This window comes from Carlito syrichta, unplaced genomic scaffold (assembly GCF_000164805.1).
Source record: "Carlito syrichta isolate Samal-C Ts95f unplaced genomic scaffold, Tarsius_syrichta-2.0.1 Scaffold308004, whole genome shotgun sequence".
NCBI classification, from domain to species: domain Eukaryota; kingdom Metazoa; phylum Chordata; class Mammalia; order Primates; family Tarsiidae; genus Carlito; species Carlito syrichta.
In genome coordinates, this window is record NW_007252100.1 from 405325 (window position 1) to 427252 (window position 21928).

The 21928-nt window shown below is 41.9% G+C and overlaps 1 protein-coding gene across 2 annotated transcripts in view; it reads left to right on the top strand.

Moving 5' to 3' along the window:
* Positions 1-20778, top strand: part of UPF2 (UPF2, regulator of nonsense mediated mRNA decay) — a 120421-nt gene extending 99643 nt beyond the window's left edge. For both annotated transcript variants that reach the window (XM_021715899.1, XM_008064766.1), the window contains exons 19-22: positions 3232-3399; positions 12246-12387; positions 13859-13979; positions 19500-20778. In XM_021715899.1, the coding sequence (XP_021571574.1) occupies positions 3232-3399; positions 12246-12387; positions 13859-13979; positions 19500-19509 (441 nt within the window). In that variant the 3' untranslated portion in view covers positions 19510-20778. The remainder of the gene's footprint in view (positions 1-3231; positions 3400-12245; positions 12388-13858; positions 13980-19499) is intronic.
* The last annotated feature ends 1150 nt before the right edge of the window (positions 20779-21928 follow it).

The window sequence follows — 21928 nt, forward strand, 5'->3', positions numbered from 1 at the left end:
AAAGAGAAGAGCAGGGAGATCACTGCATAATAAACTTAAAGTTATTCCCTAAAATACCTGTAAGAATAAGCAAATAACTAATAAATTTCTGGAAAATTAGGGTGCAATGTTCTACAAGATGTTAAAACATTTTACTTAGAATGATAGTTGGACACAGAAATAGACAGACTAATGAAACAGAGGAGAATCCATAGTAGACCCAAAATAGAGCAATTGAGCAATATGGTGCAGAAATCATTTCCAATAAGAGGAAAAAATAAAGCTGGTTTTTAATTTCACTCACCACAGAATTAGTTGCAGATCTATCCAACACTTTAAAATTGCGAAGACTGTTGGGCGCTGCACCAAATGCCTTACATCTGTTCTTCACGTGGTGCTGTGAAATACTGGTAGTATTCCTACTTTTTAGTTGAACGGAAGCTTGGAAAGACGAGACTGACTAGGCTGCGTGTCTGGTATGTGGTGGAATCTGTTCTTAGCCATTTTGCCAGCACAGAATGCCATAAGAAACTTGAAGAAATTGCAAAACAGGAAAAAAATATGCACAGTCGACACAGCAAAAGGCTAATACCTAGACGTCAGCAAACCAATAAGAAAAGATGAGCGACCTCGTTTGTTTTTGATTTTGATTGAACTGGGGTCCAGACGTTCTCATGCAGTCTGGAGTGCAGTGGCAAGACCATGGCTCACCACGGCCTCCTCAACCTCCTGGGCTCAGGCAATCCCTCTACTTCAGCACATGCCACCATGCCTGGCTAGTTTTTTTTATTTTTATTTTTGTAGCGACAAGATCTCGCTATGTTGCCCAGGCTGATCTTGAACTCCTGGACTCAACCAATCCTCCTGCGTTGGCCTCTCAAAGTGCTGGGATTACAGGCCTGAGCCACTACACCAACGACTTAGTTTTTTGCTTGTTTTTGAGTTGGTGTCTCACTCTGTTGCCCAGACTGGAGTATAGTGACAGCATGACAGCTCACCAGAGCCACAACCTCCTGGGCTCAGGCGATCCTTCCGCCTTAGCCTTCCAATTAGCTGGAAGTGCAGGCTTGAGCCTCCACTCATGACTAATTTATTTTTATCTTTTGTAGAGACAAGTTAATGTTGCCTAGGCTTGACTTCATTTTTTTGTGGTATGAAAGATAATAGGCAAAATCATGCCAAAGCTCAGTCATAATAAAAGATATGCAAATTCAGATGACCCCTTTTCATTTATCAGGCCATCAGATATTAAGATTTGCAAAAAAAATGCAGTGTGGATCTGTAAAAGTAAATATCTACATTTTGTAAGTGAACCAGTGCAGCTTTTTTGGAGGGGAATTTAGTAAACTTGTCAAATGGGCATGACATTTGACCTAAAAATTTACCACTAGTTAATAACCTTCTTTTTAAAACTAGATATATGGTTGGGCGTGGTGGCTAGCACTTTGGGAGGCTGAGGCCAGAGGATTGCCTGAGCCCAGGGGTTCAAGACTAGCCTGGTCAACTTTTAATGAGACCTCGTTTCTACAATAAATCACAAAAAATTAGCCGGATGTGGTGGCGCATGCCTATGGTTTCAGCTACTTGGAAGACTGAGGTGGAAGGATCGCCTAAGGCCAGCAGGTCGAGGCTGCGGTGGCCTGGTGACAGAGTGAGACGCCAACTCATTAAATAAAGCTAAATATACAAAGATATCATTGTTTATAATAGGAAAAGTCCTAGTTGTCTATCAATTGGAGATAAGTAATAAGGGCATATCAATATAGGTAGCCCTGTATATACTCAAATAGAAAGATGCCCAAGATATTGGTTAAACCCAAGAATAATATGCATGTTTAGTATAGAACAGTATACATAATGGTTGCCTGTGTTACATAGTGGTTACACGTGCATATTTGTATATGCAAGTGAAAAATATGGAAGAGCATGCTCCATTGTTAACAGATGTTACATCTTGGGGTGGAGCAGAGTGAAGTAGCTAGGGGAATTAGTATGGACACACCAACACAGTTTTTTTATTTAAATGTTTTATGAAGAGAATATGTTAATTTTGTAATCAGGGAAAAAAAGAAACATGATCCTTTAAAATGTTAAGCAAAAGTTCTTTTATTAAAAAATCTTATGAGCCTGGGAGGATTTCAAACAGTTCTGAAAATATGGAGCTTAAAAAAATCAATAAAACACTGTTTTGCCTGCTTTGCAAGTCTCCTGGATACATGGGGCCTAGATCACAGGAGTACTGAAATGTAGGGGAGCAGTTTCCAGACCCTTGGCCCTTCCCCACCACCTGCCTGGCCTTGAGGAGCTGCCAACTCTCTCCTCTCTCCTGTTCCATTCATCAGACATAGACGATTATCTGCAGGTCCCTGGCGGTGCTGTGCTGTCTCATGTCCTTGCTTTTGCACCTGTTCTTCCCCTGCCTAAACTCCCTCTGTTTTCCCCAAACTGCTCTTTTACCATCTGCTTGGAAAGAGTCATATGAAGTCTTTAACATTCTCAAATGTCCCATTTCTATTTAGGCTTTTCTGAAATGTTGGCATCCACCTACTCCCAGCCAGGCACAGACTCTCCATCCCCTACCCAGGGTAGTCACCTCTGTGTATAATTCTCTGTGTCTGTCTAAGCAAGTTTATGAGCTCTTTGAGGGCAGAGATTTAAGTCTTTTTAATATCACTATCTCCAAAACCATGGGACGTCTTCAGTGAAAGTTCATTTAATTACTTGGTTGAAAAGTTCAGTGTAAATGTTAAAAATAATTAATAGTACCGAGAAATTACTCAGATTGGTTACAGATTGCACTTATTCTTGAATACTTCTTGAGCTCCTGCTGTCTGTAAAGCCCTGCTGGGAGCCCTGGAGAAAGGGAGCTCTGTAGTGAGCCTGTGGGAGCATCAGAGAGGTCCACAGGCCTTTGTGATGTATGAAGGTAATTGTGAAGGAAGGTGTGTGTGGGCTATTATGAGGATGAATAGGGCACAGTGTCATCTGAGGAATGGGGATTTGGTAGGACCTGCAGCACTGTACGCTCAGGAAAGACTGAAGCAGAAAGCAGGAGCTGAGTCATATGCAGTGGTGTCAGGTGGAGGGGGAGAAGCACGCCCTCGGTTCATCTGCGTGTCAGAAAGAGTACCCTGGCTCTATGACGGTTGTGTTTTATGAAATCCAGCATTGAATGAATTGTTTGCTGCTGACATTTACATATATCCATGTGTATGCTGGAGTATTTACATATTCTCAATTTCTGTCTTTAAGCAACGAAGTGGCGAGTCCGTTAAAGTACACCAACTTGATGTCGCTATTCCTTTACATCTCAAAAGCCAGCTGAGGAAAGGGCCTCCGCTTGGTGGTGGGGAAGGAGAGGCAGAGTCTGCAGACACGATGCCATTTGTCATGTTAACAAGAAAAGGCAATAAGCAGCAGGTAAGAAATGGTCTGATATGCATTTGAAATTGAGTGTTGGTTCTCAAGAACAAGGAATAACTTTATTTGAGAGGTTCTAAATTATTTTTGTCTGTAAGGGGAAACGAGTTGGAAACTTTTAAAGCATTCAGTGGTAGAAATAATTTTTTTTGTTTGGGCTGCAGTCTCACTCTGTCGTCCTGGCTGGAGTGAAGTGGCACGCTCGTGGCCACCGCTGTCTCCACCTGCTGGGCTCAGGCAGTCCTTCCTCCTCAGTCTTTCAGTAGCTGGAACTACAGGCACGCACCACCACACTTGGCTAATTTTTTGATTAGAGATGAAGTCTCACCAAGTTGCCCAGGCTGGTCTCAAATCCATGGGCTCAGGTAATCCCCTCACCTCCGCTTCCCAAAATGCTGGGATTATAGGCGTGAGCCACTGTGCCTGGCAGAATTAATTTTATTATCTGTCTAGAAGATACATCTGACTTCTACCGAGTGGATACATTTTAATGGAAAGTACATTGAAATCTTAAATTCATATGCATTTGTGAGAATATGTCAATACCTTCACTTTGAGTAGGAAGGTGACATAAGCAAGCCCAGGTGAGGAGGGAAAGGGGAATGGTGACTAACACAGTTCGAGAAAATGCCAGGTGCCAGAATTGCTCTTGAAAGTCACTATTGTTTGATCTCTCATATTTTGTATTCTTGTTAGACTTTTTCCCTTATCTTACAGGTGGTCTCTCAGAACCATTTCCCTGACTACTAAACTGTTACTGTTGGCAGTCATACATTCATTTGTCAGTTACTTATTAAGCATCTACTACATGCCACATGCTAGTCCAGATCCTGTGGCTACAGTGATAAACAAGAATTGGCTGGGCTCAGTAGCTCAGCCTGTAATCCCAGCACTTTGGGAGGCCAAGGCAAGTGCATTACCTGAGCCCATGGGTTCGAGACTGGCCTGGGCAGCTTGACGAGACCTCGTCTCTACAAGAAATAAAAAAATTAACCAGGCGTGGTAGCATGCTCCTATAGTTCTGGCTACTTGGAAGGCTGAGGTGGAAGGATCGCTGGAACCCAGCAGGTCGAGGCTGCGGTGGCTGTGAGCATGCCGCTGCACTCCAGCCTGGGTGCCAGAGTGAGACTTCACTTCAAAAACAAACAAATATTCAAATATTCATTGTGTATCAGCTATACAAGAGGCACTTCTGTCTGCAGAACATTTAACAGTTGTCAGCCAAAGTCCCTCTTTTCTTGGGAGCTTTCATTCTGGTGCTGGGAGGCAGACAGTAAAGAAATGCATAATGTCAGGTTGGAGAAAACACTAAGAAGGAGAATAAAGTAATAGAAGAAGATAGAAAGATGAGAACAGGGAGGTGTGCTGAGACGCAGACTGATGTTATTGATGGGAGTGTCAGGGAGGACCCTCGTAATGAGATACCATCTGAGGTGGAAGGTCAGGGAACACTCTTTTTTTTAATCAATATTTTTTATTATGATTTTGTGGGGTACAGTTACGGGTTAGGTGTACAATTACGTTTCATTCAGGCACCCTGTTGAGGGAACACTCTTATCATCTGTGAGAGTTGGGATGTTCTGTTCTCTCGCCACCAGGATAACCTGGAAGAGATGGTGTCTAAATCAACTTGTATCTCCGCTTTTGTCGGGTAACTTCTTGTTTACACAGGGATCAAAGTTGTGGCGTATACCATTATTTCACTGTAGTGCAAATGCATCTTGAGATACCATCTAGATACCAGCTAGAATCGTGGGAGGTCGGGCTGCCAAAGACTTTATGTTATGACTCATGTCACTGAAAGCTAACCATGGCCTGTTCAGGACGTTGCTGCGTCCTCCTCAGACACTGTGCCGCCATCAGGCCTTGCCTCCCTCCTACGCTCCAGCCAACTTTTGTGCAGTCTGGAAAGTCCCACCTTCCCGCTCCTTAGTCCAGGGTTGGGCTCTAGTGCTTCCCCACTCCCTTATTCCCTCCTCTGTTTCTGGGGAAAATGAGAACTTTTTTGGTCAGAATCTTGAACTTGGTGTTGTCCTCAGCTCTTGGCCAAGACTGCGCTCCTTGGGGCACCTGGAGCTGCTCCCTCACCACTGTTACCAGGACTCTCAGATCCCAGAGTGCTGCTTTTCTTTTCCAAGGACTACTGAGTTCCCTGACCTAAACTTTTCTATCTCAGTCATCACATTTTAGGTCCCCTTTTTTCTGTTTTTCTTTAAAAACTCTTAGTGTCCCCCTCACTTCTGCTCAACCACCAGCTTTTCTTGGCATAAAAAGTTTCAAAAGGTAATTAAGCTCTGAAATCCTGAGTTATGCACACATGCACAAGAGCATTGTATGTCTGTTTTTTTGGTGTTTTTTTTTTTTTTAATAGTGAAGGGCAGTACATGGCAGCTTCAATTAGATAATTGAAAATAAAACAAAACCTTTCGGACTTTGAAAACCAAATTCGGGCAACCCCCTTGGGTCCCCTCCCACTGTGGGAGCTTTTCTTTCCTCTCAATAAATCCTGCTTTCTTAAAAAACAAAACAAAAACAAATTCACTTCAGCAGTCTGAAATTCTAAATTATATGGCTCAAACTAAGATTATGTGTTTATATGTTAGAAGAAATTTTTTTGTTCAAAGTAGATAGGTTATAAACTATGTATCTCATATACCTTTATGTAAAATGAACTTAAAAGTCCTTATTTCTTAAAATGTGAAACTTAGTTTAATTTTTAAGGATATATTTTTATTGAACTTTAAAAATATTAGCAGTCCTGAAATGAAAGCCCAGAGTATTTGGTTATTAAGTCCATTTTCAACTTTTCTAAGCTTTATTTGGTATTTCGGAAAATGTTCAATTTTAGGAACATTATTTGAAGAAACATCACTGGTATTTTGTGGTCTGTAAAAGAAAGTATATTTTGTTCTGATTTTTATTTCTTTATTTGGCTTTTGGGTGTTGGCCTTTCTGGTGCAGCGGTTTTCCTACAAATGTGAACTGTGTTGCCATATAGGAACCCTTAGCTCCTAAGTGAAAGAGCGCTTTGTGCACCAAATATGTGCTTAGAAGTAACCCTCTGTTGTTGTCATTAGGGGAAGAAAAAGTTTGTACCAATGAAGTGAGTAGTTGAAGAAAAGGGATAATGCTATTGATTCTTTCTCGATCTAACTATTTATGAATTAGAGTATTGAAATAAAATATTCTGGTCATTAAAATGGAAGTTTTAATAGAATAGAGCTCTTATAAAATTTTTTAAAGAGTTTTTTTATTTTTTCAATCAACTGTATAAAATGCAAATTATAGTGTAATAATTACAGGCAAAGCTTTTTTGCAATTAGTATTCAGGAATTAAGATTTGGGTTTTTGTTTTTGTTTTTTGGAGCCTTCCTCCATCACCCAGGCTGGAGTGCAGTGGCACACTCATGGCCACGTCGACCTGCTGGGCTCTGGCAAGCCTTCTGCCTCAGCTTTGCAAGCAGCTGGAACCGCAAGCGCACACTACCACACTCTGATAATTTTTTATTTATTGTAGAGACGAGGTCTCGCCAAATAGCCTGGGCTGATCTCAAACCCACGGGCTCAGGTAATCCATTTGCCTCAGCCTCCCATAGTGCTGGAATTTCAGGCTGAGCCACCAAAATTTATGTTTTGATTAGAATAATCAACAATTGTCTGTCATAGTAACTTGAGATTTTATATATATGTACATACATATATATGTTTTAAAATTCTAGATATATTCATAAAGTAGCTATAAAATATAGCCTAAATCACCTTTATTATTGTTATGTTCCAGAACATTTGTTTTGAATGTCTTCAATCTTGTTATCATCAAATTTGCCATAAAGTAGTGTCTCTCTTTTACTAATGTATTAACAGCTTTACAGTAAACACATCTGGTGAGGGTGGTGTCAGTAAATTTCTCTCTCCATCCCTCTGTATTTATTACTGTGTATTTTCTGTTCTTTTTAAGCATATAATACTTGAGAACTTTTCCTTCTTGCCAATTGGTATTCTTTTTTTTTCTTTTTTTTGAGTCGAAGTCTCACTCTGTTGCCCAGGCTGGGGTGCAGTGGCATGTTCACGGCCACCGCAGCCTCAGTCTGCTGGGCTCAGGTGATCCTTCCACCTCAGCCTTCCAAGTTGTTGGAACTATAGGCATGCACCAACATGCCTGGCTAATTTTTCTTGATTTATTGTAGAGATGAGGTCTTGGGTTGCCCAGGCTGGTCTTGAACCCGTGGGCTCAGGCAATCCTCTCGCCTTAGCCTTTTAAAGTGCTGGGATTACAGACATAGTCACCACACCCAGTGAAATTGCTTTTCTTATCAATGAGGAGAAAGCCCATATTCTTCATCCTTTTTATCATTTGTTGTGAACTTTTCTTTGATGTTTTATTAGTATGATTAGTCCATCATAATTAGACTCATTAGTGAATTATGAAGGAAATTTCTCATTTTTTTATTGGGAAACTAATGTTGGTAATTTATTTTTAAAAATAAATGGCCATCTTGTCTTATTTCTGAGTGTTTTAAACATGGTGACAGATAAACACAATTATCATAGAATTGTAGTTTCCGATTTCATGATGTTTGAGAAATTATATTTCTTTCTGGCTGCTTTGCTTGAGTATTGTGTAAAACAGTAGTATACCGATCTCTCTGTATTTGCATAAATTCATTAGCATTTAAGACCAGTCAGTACAGCCAACTGTTTAAGAGGAAAACCATCCAGCTGATTAAGAGGATTGTAATACGGACATCTGTAGTTTACATGAGGAAACTCAGACTTTCACCCCTCTCTTTACCCTTGCCTTCTCAGATAAGGCACGGCATTTGGTACTTGGAACAGAAAATGACTTAAAATGTAATGGCCATTCTCAAAGCCCAATAGAAGTTTCATGTTTCACTGGAAAAATATTCACCATTGTCCAGAATTTCTACTTATGATAAAGATGATAATGAGGATAACAACAGTAATGGCTAAAATTTATCGAATTATTAATGTATTCCGATGTTATTCTTTTATATATAATCATATCTTTAAAATTAATGTGGTACTTTATATAGCTCTGTGTTTTTTTTTTTTTTAGAAACAAGGTGTCACTCTGTCACCAAGGCTGGAGTGCAGTGGTGTGGTGGTGTGATCATAGCACACTGTAGTCTTCAAATGCTAGTTGAGACTGCAGATGTGCACCACCATGCCTGGATCATTTTTAAGTTTTTTTTTTTTTGATGGAGATGGAGTCTCGATATGTTACCCCAGGTAGTCTTGAGCTCCTGCCCTCCAGTGAGACTCCTCCTCAGCCTCCCAAAGCGTTGGGATTACCGGCATGTGAGCCGCCATGCCTGGCTTGTCTTTGTTGAGTTTTGTAATGTTAGATACTTCTTAGAGTTGCTATACCTCTTCTGCCCTGCCAGCTACTTCCTATGATTGTTCTGTTAAGGGATGATTGGAGACTTGCTTTGTTTCAAGTCCTCATTCTGGATGATACTGTCTTTTTTTTTTTAAGGAAAATTGTAATTTTTCTCTCTAAAATTTGAAATCTCTCTCCCTGATGTCATAATAATTTGGCCTGTTTACAATGTCGATTTAACTGAGTCTGTCTACCAAAAGTTCATAGCACCTGGTTTTGGAGATACAGGTGCAACCGAATGCTTTCCACATGAGTAGTGCCGGAAATAATTTTGTTATGAGTTACTATGATGTCTCTCAGTAACTTTAGTGTTTAGGAAGAGTAAACTTATTGTGAAGTTTTTGCTTCCCATGTTTGAAGCATATAAAGAATTTGTCAGAAAATTCATTTTGAGCTGAGCTTTATTATTCACATATTCTTTATGTGTCTTTCTGAATTTAAAAAAATAAAAAGGTGTAGGGAATTATGCCATTTTATTTAATTTTTGTCTCGTGTGTGTTAGTGGAAATAAGAAACAGTTGGGACAGTCTTATGTGATATGAATACATTCCTGACACAGGTCACAAAAGCAGCATGAGGACAGTAGATGGCATGAAGGATTTGACTTTTCTAACTGTTGGTTGTAAATCTTGTTTTGCTAAGAAGGCGATTTTTCAAATTGTCCTGTGACGTTATTTTGTGAGTAGTTTTATTTTCAAATGTGTGGGACGCACTGAGGGAGTCTATTCTAAACTTTTAAGTTACTTAAATGTGTTAGTAATACGTGTTATTTTTAATAACTACTATTATATTACTTGACACTATACTGTGCACTTTGCTTATTATCTCATTTAAATCTCAGAACAACCCTTAAAAGGCATTATTGATGTGCTCATTTTACAGGCGAGGAAGGAATTTGCTAGGTCATATTAACAAACAGTTGGGCTGAGATATGAGCCCAGTCTGTCTCATCCAAAAGTCTGTGTTCTTCATTTCCTTGTAGCACTGCCTGGCAAGTGTGTATGTCATGAAAGAACTGATTGTAATGTGGAAATGAAAGGGAACTTGGGTAAGGGACAGAAAAAGGACACTGTAGATTTCACTATTGTGGGGAGGGAAGACTTGTCTATCAACATCCCATTTACACTAGAATTTAGAAGTAGGTAGGCCACAGTTGGCAATTTGGGATTAGGAGGCGCCCTTTTTTTTTTTTTTAAAACTGTGTTGGGGTTTCACTCTGTTAACCAGACTGGAGTACAGTGGCATAATCGCGAGTTAACTACAGCCTTGACCTCCTGGGCTCAGGCAATCCTCTCACCTTAGCCTCCTGAGAGCTGGGATTCAGGCATGCACCACCACACCTGGGAATCTTTAAATTTTTTTTGTAGAGATGAGATCTTGCTATACTGCCTGGGCTGGTCTTGAACTCTTGGGCTCAGGTGGTCCTCCTGCCTTGGTCTCCCAGAGTGATGGAATTACAGGTGTGAAGCACTGCACCTGGCCTGGAGGTGCCTTTTTAAAATGCTGTGATTAGTCGTTTTAAGTGAATTAACTAAGGAACAGAAAACCAAACACCACATGCTCTCATTTATAAGTGGGAGCTGCACTAAGATCTGCAAAGGCATAGAGAATGGCCTCATGGGCATTGGAGACTCAGAAGGGTGAGGGAGAATCTAGCGAAGGGATGGAAAATCACCTGTCAGGACAATGTGTACAGGTGGCGGTGGTGGGTATACTTAAAGCCAGACTTCTTCACCACTATGCAATGCCACCATGTAACCCAAAACTATTTGCACTCCCTAAAGCTATTGAAATTAAAATAAGGTGCTGTGTTCAGAGCTGTAAGAACAAAAAAAGATAATCCCAATGCTTGTGGAGAGATAGGGACAGAAGAGCTATTCATGGTTCTTTTTATCTAGAAGAAAGATTTGTATCCGAAAGAGTAGATTACGTTTGGATAATCTACTCCAAATGTAGACTGGGGCTCAGGCATAAGTCTTCAGGCATAAACACATTGCATCCTGAAAGAACTGGTGTATGTAGTCATAGAGTAGGTGTCATTAAATTTACAAGAGTATTACAGAATGGGGCAAAAGATTCACAGTAGGCAAATATTTCCTTTTCCAAAAGCGATAAAAAAAATACATTCCGGCTGGGCATGATGGCCCATGCCTGTGCACCTAGCACTTTGGGGGGCCAAGGCAAGGATTGCCTGGGCCCAGGAGTTTGAGACCAGCCTGGGCAACACGGCAAGACCTCATCTCCACGATAATTAAAAAATTAGCTGGGCATGGTAGTGCGTGCCTATAGTCCAGCTACTTGGAAGGCTGAAGTGGAAGGATCATCTGAGCCTAGTGGGTGGAAGCTGCGATATCTGTGAGCATGCCACTGTACTCCAGCCTGGGTGATGGAGTGAGACTCCAACTCAAAAAAAAAAAAAAAATTCTGAAAACTTTATAGTCCAGTACAGGTGGTATCAATTTTTAACATAATTTTAGATTGAGTTTTAAAACAAATGGTTTTAGTCATTTGAAAAATGAACATTAAATATTAAATACAAATGATATACTGGTGTATACTTGTTAGAATGGCTACGATGAAAAAGACTGCTTATACCCAGTTTTGGCAGGGGTGTGAAGAAACTGGAGCTCTCAAGCATGATATACAATGGCACAACCACTTTGGAAAATAGTTTGGCAGTTTTTTAAAAAGTGTAACACACCAGATATTCCCAGCCGTTTCACTCAAGATGTTTGAAAAGAGACACATCCACACAAAGATTTGTGCCTGAATATTCAGCTGTATTTATAATAACCCCAAAGTGGAAACAGCCCAGATGTTATGCTTAGATGGTAACAGCTTCCCATACCCAGAAGTTCATCGATCCTGTCGAGCTTTGTTTGCTGTGAGCGGTCCTAAACCAGGACCATTTCTAGATAAGGACTGACTCCACGTAACAGAGAACTAGCTCTGTAGGTCAGCGACTTACCTCTTTCTCCTTCCTGGCATCCTAGCTGCTTCATAAATATGGAGGGCTGGCGATGCTGAAGGACTCGATTTGTTCTGTGTGGTCCAGGAGGTGGATAGAAATGAAGAGGATGCAGATTACAGGTTGCTGGAGAGAAGCCTTTCTGACAATATCCCATACACAGCAGGGTCTGCAGGATGAGAAACTGGCCCCTGCTGCTAGACGTGCACTTCCAGCAGGAGGAGCGTCCTCCTGACACGGAGGCTGGACTTGGTGGCCTTTCCTTTTTCATTCAGCCCAGATTATATTTGTCTAGTAGAGTAATACTCGTGTCTCTTCTTAGATGGTACTGTCTGTTGATTAATAGTAAAGGAAAGCCTTTATTATTTTTCTAAACTCACTTAATTCTACTTGCTATTTTATTTGAAGTCAATTTTTTCTCTCAGTTTTCTCCAGCTTTGTTATTTGTAATTGATTTCTCTGTTATTTTTTCCTCAGTTTAAGATCCTCAATGTACCCATGTCATCCCAGCTTGCTGCAAATCACTGGAACCAGCAACAGGCAGAACAAGAAGAAAGGATGAGAATGAAAAAACTCACACTAGATATCAATGAACGGCAGGAACAAGAAGATTATCAAGGTACCATTCATAACAGAAGTGGAAAATGTCGAGGCTTCTGTTTTACATATAGAGTATCAAGATTGTTGTTTTCTCCCCTTCTCACGTCATATTTGGACATTTTTATGCTGAGAAATTCATTGATTTCTTATCCTGTTGTCTTCATTTTTCTCTCACTTATTTGTAAAATAAGAGCAATGTAATTTCTGTCATATTTTGCTAATTTCATAATTCATTTAAAGTACAGACTGTGCTTACAAGTGAGATCATCAATTTTTAATTTAATCAATTTGCTTCACATTGCTAGCCAAGTGAGAAAATCAATATAACAAATACAGTTATGCATCGCTTAACTGTGTGTTCTGAGAATTGTGTTGTTAGGGCAATTTTGTCATTGTGTGAACATCATAGAGCAATCTTACACAAGCCTAGATAGTGTAGTCTCTTACCCGCCTAGATATTTGGCATAGCCATTATAAGCTTATGTGACCACCACTGTTGGTGCGGTCTTCATGGACCAAAATGCTGCTATGTAGTGCACAGCTATTTTATCTCAGTTTTGTCTACTTGTAATGCTGATATTTAGGGCCCATATTCTTTCAGATTTGTGGAAATACACAAAGTAGGATTCCAGTTTTATATATTTATACCCAGCATTTTGAGTTAATTAGATTCGTACATCTGGAGTCCATGGGCTCTTCATAAACCAGCCTTTGGTATTCCTGTGGCATCCAGATTTTAGAACCATAACATAGTTATTGACATAGCACTGAACTGAACAAACTGCTGTTTGTGCCAGAGAGTATAAGCCAAGATTTGTTTTTAATTTCACTTCTAGAATCTTTTCTCCCAACTGATGCCCAGCATTTTTATTTTTTGTAGAGACAGGGTCTTGCTCTGTTACTCAGGCTGGTCTTGAACTGCTGGTCTCAAGTGATCCTCTTGCCTCAGCCTCCCAAAGTGCTGGGTTTACAGGCATAAGCCACCATTCTTGGCCTGATACCCAACATTCTTAATAATAATAGCTAACACTAAGTGCTACTTTGACCAGGCACTGTTTTATGTACCTTTTCAAAGCATGTGATTCTCACAACAATTCTATGAGTTAGTGTTCCATTGTCTGCATTTTACATTGAGGGAAACTGAACCTGAAGTCCCGTAGCTGGTAAGGGGCTGTGCTGGGATTCTACCCCACATAGTCTTGCTCCACACAGGGTGCTCTCAGCTATTGCATTATAGCCCCTGAGGCTGTTCACCACTTCACAAGGTACCTGTCTGTATGGTGGCCAAAATCACAGTAAAGGAATGTTGGCATTAAAAGATTCTCTTGCTGTGCCTTTAGAACTTCTGATCATTGTAGTCTGTATAATGGTTATTTTTCTTTAGTCAGCGGCTGATGGGACTAAGAACTTGACCTCCCCAACATTTTACTCGCTTCATAGGGGTACATTTACAAGGTTGACAGCGCTCTCTTTTGTGTTCCTCATTACAGAGATGTTGCAGTCTCTTGCGCAGCGCCCAGCTCCTGCGAACACCAACCGGGAGCGGCGGCCTCGGTACCAGCATCCCAAGGGAGCGCCTAATGCAGATCTAATCTTTAAGACTGGTGGGAGGTAAAGCCGTCTTCACTCGCTTCTGCCTTAGCTACTTGTTGTCACAGTGTCCATAGGAAGAAATTAGAGAATCTGGGTTATGCTCATTCAGAGAGACCTAATTAGTAGCAAAATAGAAAAAAGTCTTTTGAGTTGTAGATACTTGGGGGAAAAAAACCTGTTTTATGTCCTAGTTATAACTTTTTTTTTAAAGGCATTGGTTTTAGCCACATCTTGGCTTTCACACATTCTGAGCAGACTTTTTTTTTTTCCTCCAAATAGAGACGAGGTCCCGCAGTGTTGCCCAGGCTGCTCTTGAACTCCTGGGCTCAAGCAATCCTCCCACCTCTGCCTCCCAAAGTGCTGGGATTATAGGTGTGAGCCACCATGACCTGGCCTGTTTTTAAGGGTAAATCACTAAAGTTCTTCTGGGACGTGCTCTCAAGACCCATACCATCAACTCAACTTTCTGTCCTATGGTTGAGTTAAAAGTCACAGTGGCTTCTGCTGCCCTTACTGATCTCACGCAGGGGATTGGTGTTCACACACGAAGCCTCCACAGAGCTCAGGATGTTGCCTTGTTGCTGGGGGCAGGAGGAGGCGGAGGAGGAGTGCTGGGGTGGCAGAGCTAGGTCATTGTTTGGGAGTAGCACTGGAGAGATGTGGACATTAGGCCTGTGTCTTCTGCTTGAATGTAGGTGTGTATTCTGATGACATTTTTCTTTGAGCGGTTTGCTCAGGTAACTTTAATCTGATTGTAATTTAGAAAGTTGGTTTGTCATGACAGTTTGGAGATGGTTCTTTATCATCTGGTGAGTGTAGTTTACGGGGAAAAAGTCCAAACTGGGAACGATGTATAAACCCATCTAATTTAGGCATAATAAGATACCATGTTTTTAAAAATTATTTAAACTTTATTCAGATTCTTTAATTAAGCCCACTTTATTGCTACCACAGTGTAGAAACTAGCTAGGTTAACAGGCAGTGGGAAATGTTTGTTTTCTGCTTTTTTTTTTTTTTAGAGTACTTTTTTTTTTCCAGGTCTGTATGAACCTATTCTTAGAGTAGCTTCACATAATGTAACATGATCTCGATAATATCTGTTCCCTGCTGTCTAATCAGCAGAGACCACTACAGTGAGAATATTGGCATATTAGTGTTGTTCTCCATCATCTTCACATGTCTGTATTGCAGCGTGACATCTCTGAACAGCACATTATTTTGTTTTTTTTTGTTTTGTTTTGTTTTTTGAGTTGGAGTCTCACTCTGTCGCCCAGACTGGAGTGCAGTAAACCCTACTCCTACTCAACTTATGTATTGCAAGTGTAGCATCTTTTCCTGATTTTTAAAGGTTTGGGGGTGAGAACTTCACAGACCAAGTATGTGTGGAGTTGGATGGCGTGGGGGCATCCAGCATAATCTCCCTCAGCGTCTGCGCATCCAGGCCTGTCAGGTGCAGCCCTGCACTGTGGCAGGTGAAAAGGTGGAAGACAGGGTCTTTATTCACAGGGTCGTAGTCCAGGGGGAAAGCCAAGGACAGGTGCTCAGAAGCTGGTTCTGCCCCAGCCATTCATCTGTTGAAGAGAACCCCCACTGAGAGTCTGCTGAGTACAGGCTCACATGCGTGCACTTACGTACGTGCTACTTGATGTGTGTGTGAGCATAGAGGCTTGCCTCTCTCAGTTGGCCACTGTGTTCGTCATTTTCCAGACTTCTTCAGCTCTCCGCTTTCCTTTCTTCCTTCCAGTTCCCTCCTGGGAGGACTGGCCACACTTGCTCTTTCTTCTTTTCCCACCCCCCGCTGTGTGACTCACCCCTGCCAAACCACGGAAGCTGCCCTCGTGGGGCGCCGCCTGCCTCTGCTGCCTCCCACAATCCTCTCAGCCTCATCCCAGCAGCACTTGGGTTGTGGGCCCCCTTTGCTCTGCAGAGGAACTCTCTTCTTTGGCTCCTGGTTTCCCTCTCCCTGCTCACTCCTCCTGCTCCACTTCCCTTATGGGCCTGCCCTATATGGTTGTGTGTGCCCCCTGCTCAGCCCTGGCTCTCCTCTGGCCCTGCTCCACTCTCCCTCCCGTGGTTTGGTGACTGCCCAGCTCTTGCCTTACTTTCCGACCATCTGACTGCCATGTCTCTCTGAGACGGAGGCCTCAGTGGCCTGTCCCAGCCCTTCCTCTCACATTTCCAGCTCAGGAGTGGAAGCACTGCCCACCCTGTTGCCCACACTAGAAAAGAAGATGGTTTGACTCCTCCTCCTCCCTTACTCCCCAGATCTAGTTAATTAACATGTCCTCTGCGTTCCACTACCACACAGCGCTCATACTTGCCCGTGTCATCCCCCCCACTCCCTAGAGTCTGGATGGGGCCACCATCACCCATCAAAGAGGCAGCAGCAGGGATTCCTGCTGCTGCCTCTTTTCCAATGTCTGTCTCATTTCTACCCTTCCAATGCCTTCCCTCCGCTGCGCCCAGCCCCTCTGCTTAAACTCCTCCGTGGCTCCGCATGGCTTGTGGAATGAAGTCCACTCCTCTGCTTGGTGGACGAGGCTCTGCAGGGTGTGGATGTGCCTGCCTTGTCGGCGTCATCGCCTGCTGTTCTCCCTCTGCTGCAGCCACACTGGCCTTTGGTTCTCTGCCTGTGTTCCTTTTTGTCTCCTCTGGGTGGTACAGTGTCCTGCTCGCCCCCACTGGCTCCTGCTCTTTGTCGCTGTGCTGCGTCAGGCCTGAAGTAGGTCAGTGAGGCTGGGCTGCCATGACTCCCAGTGTTGCCACAAGCCTTGTACAGCTAATTCCCGAGTAGCTCGTCTCTCCCCTAGGAGACTACAGGTGGTAAGGGTGCGGATCACGTCTTATCTTGCTTGCCATTCTCCTTCAGAGCTCCTGGTGCCTGGTACCTAGTAGCCACTCAGTAAATATGTGGTGAAGGGACAAAGGGACTTTGTACAGTCTATGTTTAGTCACTTAATAAACTTTCTCTCTCTGCCTCTACTTCCAGTCTCTTTCCCTTGGTTTTCTTTCTTTCTTTTCCCCCCAACTCTTGAGCTGGCCTCTCAAGTTGTTTAACATTTCTCCTTAAAATCGTAACTTGAAAAAAAGTTCTGACTTGTTTGTTGAGCTTAAGAACGGTGCTCTTGTAATGTATCTGCCTGCTGTCTTCATGACCAGGGCTCTTAAAATGTAGGCATGGATGGACGTTGTCGAAGAAAAAGTGTATATTGTTGAGCCTTTCAGAGTAGCAAATGTTCTTTGCCGGCTTTTAAGCCTGTGTTGTGAGTGAAGACGTGTAGTCATTTGAAAGAACACATGGAGAGTATGGGCAGCCTGGTGGTTTGGCTCTGCTTGCTTGCTTCTGTTTTAACCCTGGCCAGACTGAGTAGAAAGATGTGTGTCCAGAGCAGTGGATTTGTCACTGCCTTAGGAAGAGCATGCTAGAGTGATGGAGTCCTGTACGAAGGAGGGAAAAGACTGCGGGACGCCTCAGAAGCTGGTTTCAGGTTGATTCATATTGGCTAACGCGTCTTTAAAATCAGTTACTGATTCTGGTGCTGTCATATGACAGATAAAGGAAATTCTATTTGGAAAGTGGTTAGGAAGGTAGTTTAGGATTTGTCTTACCTGTGGATTTTGATAGGATCCTAGACACTAAGTATAATGATATGCATATTTTCTAATCAGGAGATCCTTGAAGTAGATTTGTAGATTAAAATTTCAGCCCTTTAACAAGTTATCGGCATTTGTTTATAGTAAGTTAAAATGGCAGTAGTGTTCTCAGTAAAACTCTTACCTGGGTTGTCCTGTAGCGCAGAACAAGGTTGTTTGCTACTCTGCTAGTGTTGAAAACAGAAACTCAGCATCTTAGGCAAGTACATGAGTGCTCATAGGGTTTAGATGCTACAGATTCGTATGGGTTATTTCATTGTTCCTGAGACTGTAAAATACACATGAACCCTCTAGACCCTTAATACAAAGTCCTTCTGGTTCATTTCTAACAAGCTTCCAGGTGACGGCAAGGCTGCTGGTGTGTGGTCACACTTCGATGGCAGGACGCATAGCGTACTTCCTGACTTTTAAACCCATCTTGAGGAAAGTGCATTCTTTCATTAGATATTGTCTTTATATCTTTATTGTAAGGTTAAATCCATGATGTTTTTGTTACAAGATGGCGTCTCTCCTAGAATCATGTTTCCCAAAGTGCATATTGTAAATATGTTTGTTCTCCTAGGTCTTTAAGTCGTTCAGATTGATTTTTCACCTGTCATCCAGTCAAGTGACATCCTACTCTGTAACTAGTGATAGAAGTGGTCCTTTCTTCCTAAGAATTTTGAACATTTGTTCCTGTCATTTGTTGCTTTTATTTAAAGTGTTCTGTTCTAGACAGCTTCTTTGTCCAGACTTCAGGAGAGAGCTTGTATCTTTTCTTTCATTCTCCTAGAAAGTACTTTTGTTACTGCCATCTGTTCAGTTCCCTGAAGAATTTTGGATATATCTAGCTGAGGATAGACTTTTCTATATTTGCATTTTATTCTTTGGAAGTTTCTAATTAACTTGTTCTGTGAAACAAGCTGTGTTAGTCTGCTTGTGCTAGCAAAGTACCACAGTCGGAGTGGCTTCTACAGCAGAAGCTTGTCCCCTCAGAGTTCTAGAGGCTGGCGGTCTGGGAGCACAGAGCCAGCAGGGCTGGCTCCTTCTGAGGACTGTGGGGAGAGTCTGTTCCAAGCCTCCTTTCTAGTTCCCGGGATCTGCTGGCAGTCTCCAGCAGTCTCAGACTTGTCAGTGAGTCGGCCTGATCTCTGCCTTCATTATTTTCCCTGTGTGCCTGTCTGTGTCCACATCCCCCCGTTTTATAAAGACACAGTCATATCGGGCTACGCACCCACCCTACTCACCTTGGCCTCATCTGAATCCGCTCTGCCGCAGCCCCATTTCCAAATAATGTCATATTCCGAGGTACTGGGAGTTTGACTTCAGCATATGAATTTTGGGAACGCAGAAATGAACCATGAGATCAACTGTGAATTCTTAGCATCTTAGAAATTCCCTATAGAAAAGATATAGGATTCAGACATGCTTTGTTTGGAAAACGAAAAGATGCAGGAGCCATCCCTTCCAGCTACCGTCAGAATTACTCCTGCTGTGTTGTAGTCCAGTAGAGAGCATGTGTGCTCTCCCAAAAGCACTGTTGTCATCCCTTGGTATCTGTGGGATGTACTGCGACCCTCTCAGGCACCAGAATCCACAGATGCTCCAGCCTCCGATGTATAGAGTGGTATATTTGCATATAACCTACACATATTCTCCTGTATACGTTAAATCATCTCTAGATAACTTATAATACCTAACGTAGTGTAGATGCTATGTAAACCGTTGCTACACTGTATTGTTTAGAAATTTGTACTATTATTTTTTGTTTGAGTTGTCTTTTTTTTCCCTGAATACTTTTGATCCACGGATGTGGAGGCCATTGATGCCAAGGGCCAGCTGTCCTTGGAGACGTCGCTAGGTGGTGGCAGGAAGCTCTCTAACATTTCCCTGTTTGTGCCTTAGGAGACGTTGACCCAGCAGCACGTGTCATTTCATTAGGTCCTGTATCTGATGTTGTGGATAGTGGAGTCCTCCAGCAATTGATGAGAGCAGTGGACACATCTCAGCATGTCGGTCTAGAGAGTTGCGAATCTAAACCTGGGACAGGCTGGGGCCATGAGGCAGGAACACCAGCCTCTGCCAACACCGGAACAAGCCGACGCTTCCAGACAAGGCGGAAAAAGCCTTTTGTAACGGAAATCACGTGAGGGTTCATCTTCTCTTGAGAATGGCAGTCGAGAAATGAGATGGTTCACTTGACTACGAGCAGTTACACCCAGAAGAGCGTCAGCGAGATGATTGAGCCGGAGAAGAAACGGGTTGTGATGGTAATGGTATGGGGGAATGAACTTGAGTTCTAAACTTGGTTTGAGTTACAGTGTCTCTGAATTGAACATCCCATGTTGGAAGAAGATACATTTGGGGGCTCCAGGACTACAGTAGAAAAGTATAGAGCAAGCAGTAAAATCTTCTAGTAAAAACTTACATGCAGGACAACAAAATGATGAAAGATATTCAGATACCAGATAATCCACCAGGAAGGCTTTTGTTTAGGAATTTGTTTCAAGAAGAACAAGGGATGAGTGAGAAAAATCTGTGGTCTCCATCAGAGTCAGTGATATAAAATTGCAGATTAGGGTAAAAGAAAAATGCGAAGACTATTTTAGGAAACAAAGAGCATTAATTCAGATGGCGTAGAAAAGTGACACCAGCCCAAGAACAGGGAAATAGTTGAGCCCATTGTAAGTATCATTGAAAACAAAACGTGCCAGTCAGCATGTCAGAAAATGAACGAAGGACAACAAGAAGTGGATCCGAATATTTTGTTGACCTTCATGGGTTTACAGCCTCTGTCTCTAAACAAAGTATGGAAACAAGTAGAGCTTTTATTTTGCTTTTGTTTTCAGTGTTTCGTTTTGTTTTCCCCCCACTAAATAGAAATGAGGGTTCTTAGTCTGTTTCTGACCGTCTGTTAATTTATTAGGATAGTTGTCTTTCATTTGCTTTCCAATAGGCATAATGAGTTTAGTTGAAGAACACATCTGTATGCTACAACTTGATTACATCTTTTTTCTAACTATTTTGCATTTTTTTCTTTTACCATGTTTCTGTTTCTGCATGTAGATTTAAATAAGAAACAAAACTTGTAAAGTTGTAACATTTCACATGGAAATGCTGCCCAATCTTCACCAGCTTCAGAAATCTGACCTTTGCCGATGCTGCAATAAAGTGTTGTAATTTAGACCTGGCCTGGTTTTGTCGTATTTGGTTTAGGGCTCAGAAACCTACTGAATGGGCAGATTAATGTCTAGCAGGGTCATCTTTGTGCTTTATAATGTATTCTCAGAGACCTTTTTTTTTTCCCCTTAGCATTTAAGAGTTCATGTTGCTTTCACCTTAAGGTTTCTATATTTGCATGACTTTCTTAAGTGCCTGAGTTAGTTTACCTTTTAGATCAATACCGAAAGTAGCCTGTGCAGTCCAAGAGAAATGACCCTTCTAGGACAGGCTTCGCATGTTGCCACTAGTCAGTATGGGAGATGGTGGGCGCAGCACAGCCTGAGGCAGTGCTCACGACTTGGGTGGGTGAGCCTCTGTGTAAAATACAATGAGAACCACGGTTTTTCCAGGTGTTAATTTCAAGGCTGATTTACGCAATCCAAACAGTACTGTAATCACTACTGCTAAAATTTCTAAAATTCAGCTGAGAGTCAGTATACATTGAAAAGAAGTAAATAAACTTCTTATCAGAAGAAACGTTTCAGAACTTTCACCTAAGGGAAGCTGGTCATCCTCATCACCATCTTCCTCACTGACTTGTGTACTGCTACTATTGTTGAGGAGAATGGTTTACAAGTGTTATCATTTGTATTTTATTTTCAGGCTTTACATTATTACAGGGAGCTAGAGATAATTCTGAATTCACCCTTTATACTATGTATTGTGCACAAGGCAGAGAAAATGTGAAAATCACCTGTGTGATGATAATTCACCTAAATTCACCTTCCATCTGGAAAGAATAAGGTTACTAGCTGGTGTAATATGTTTGCAGAACCATAAAGAAAGTGGGCCGAATAAGATTTATTGTAACATTGTAACTCATTCAGTTAGCTCGCTATAACCTAGATACATTACTGGTAACCACAAGATTATTGATATGTAAGATAGGGTGTATGTCAGCCACCACTAAGCTTACTTATGTTTAAAAAAAATAAGGGGGAGAAGCCTCGAGTTTTAAGGCTTTTTTTTTTTTGAGACAGAGTCTCACTATTTTGCCCAAGCTGGTCTCGAACATCTGGTCTTAGGCAGTCCTCCCCCCTCAACCTCCTGAGTAACTGGGACTATAGGCATGCATCACCATGCCTGGTTAATTTTTAAATTTTTTTTGTAGA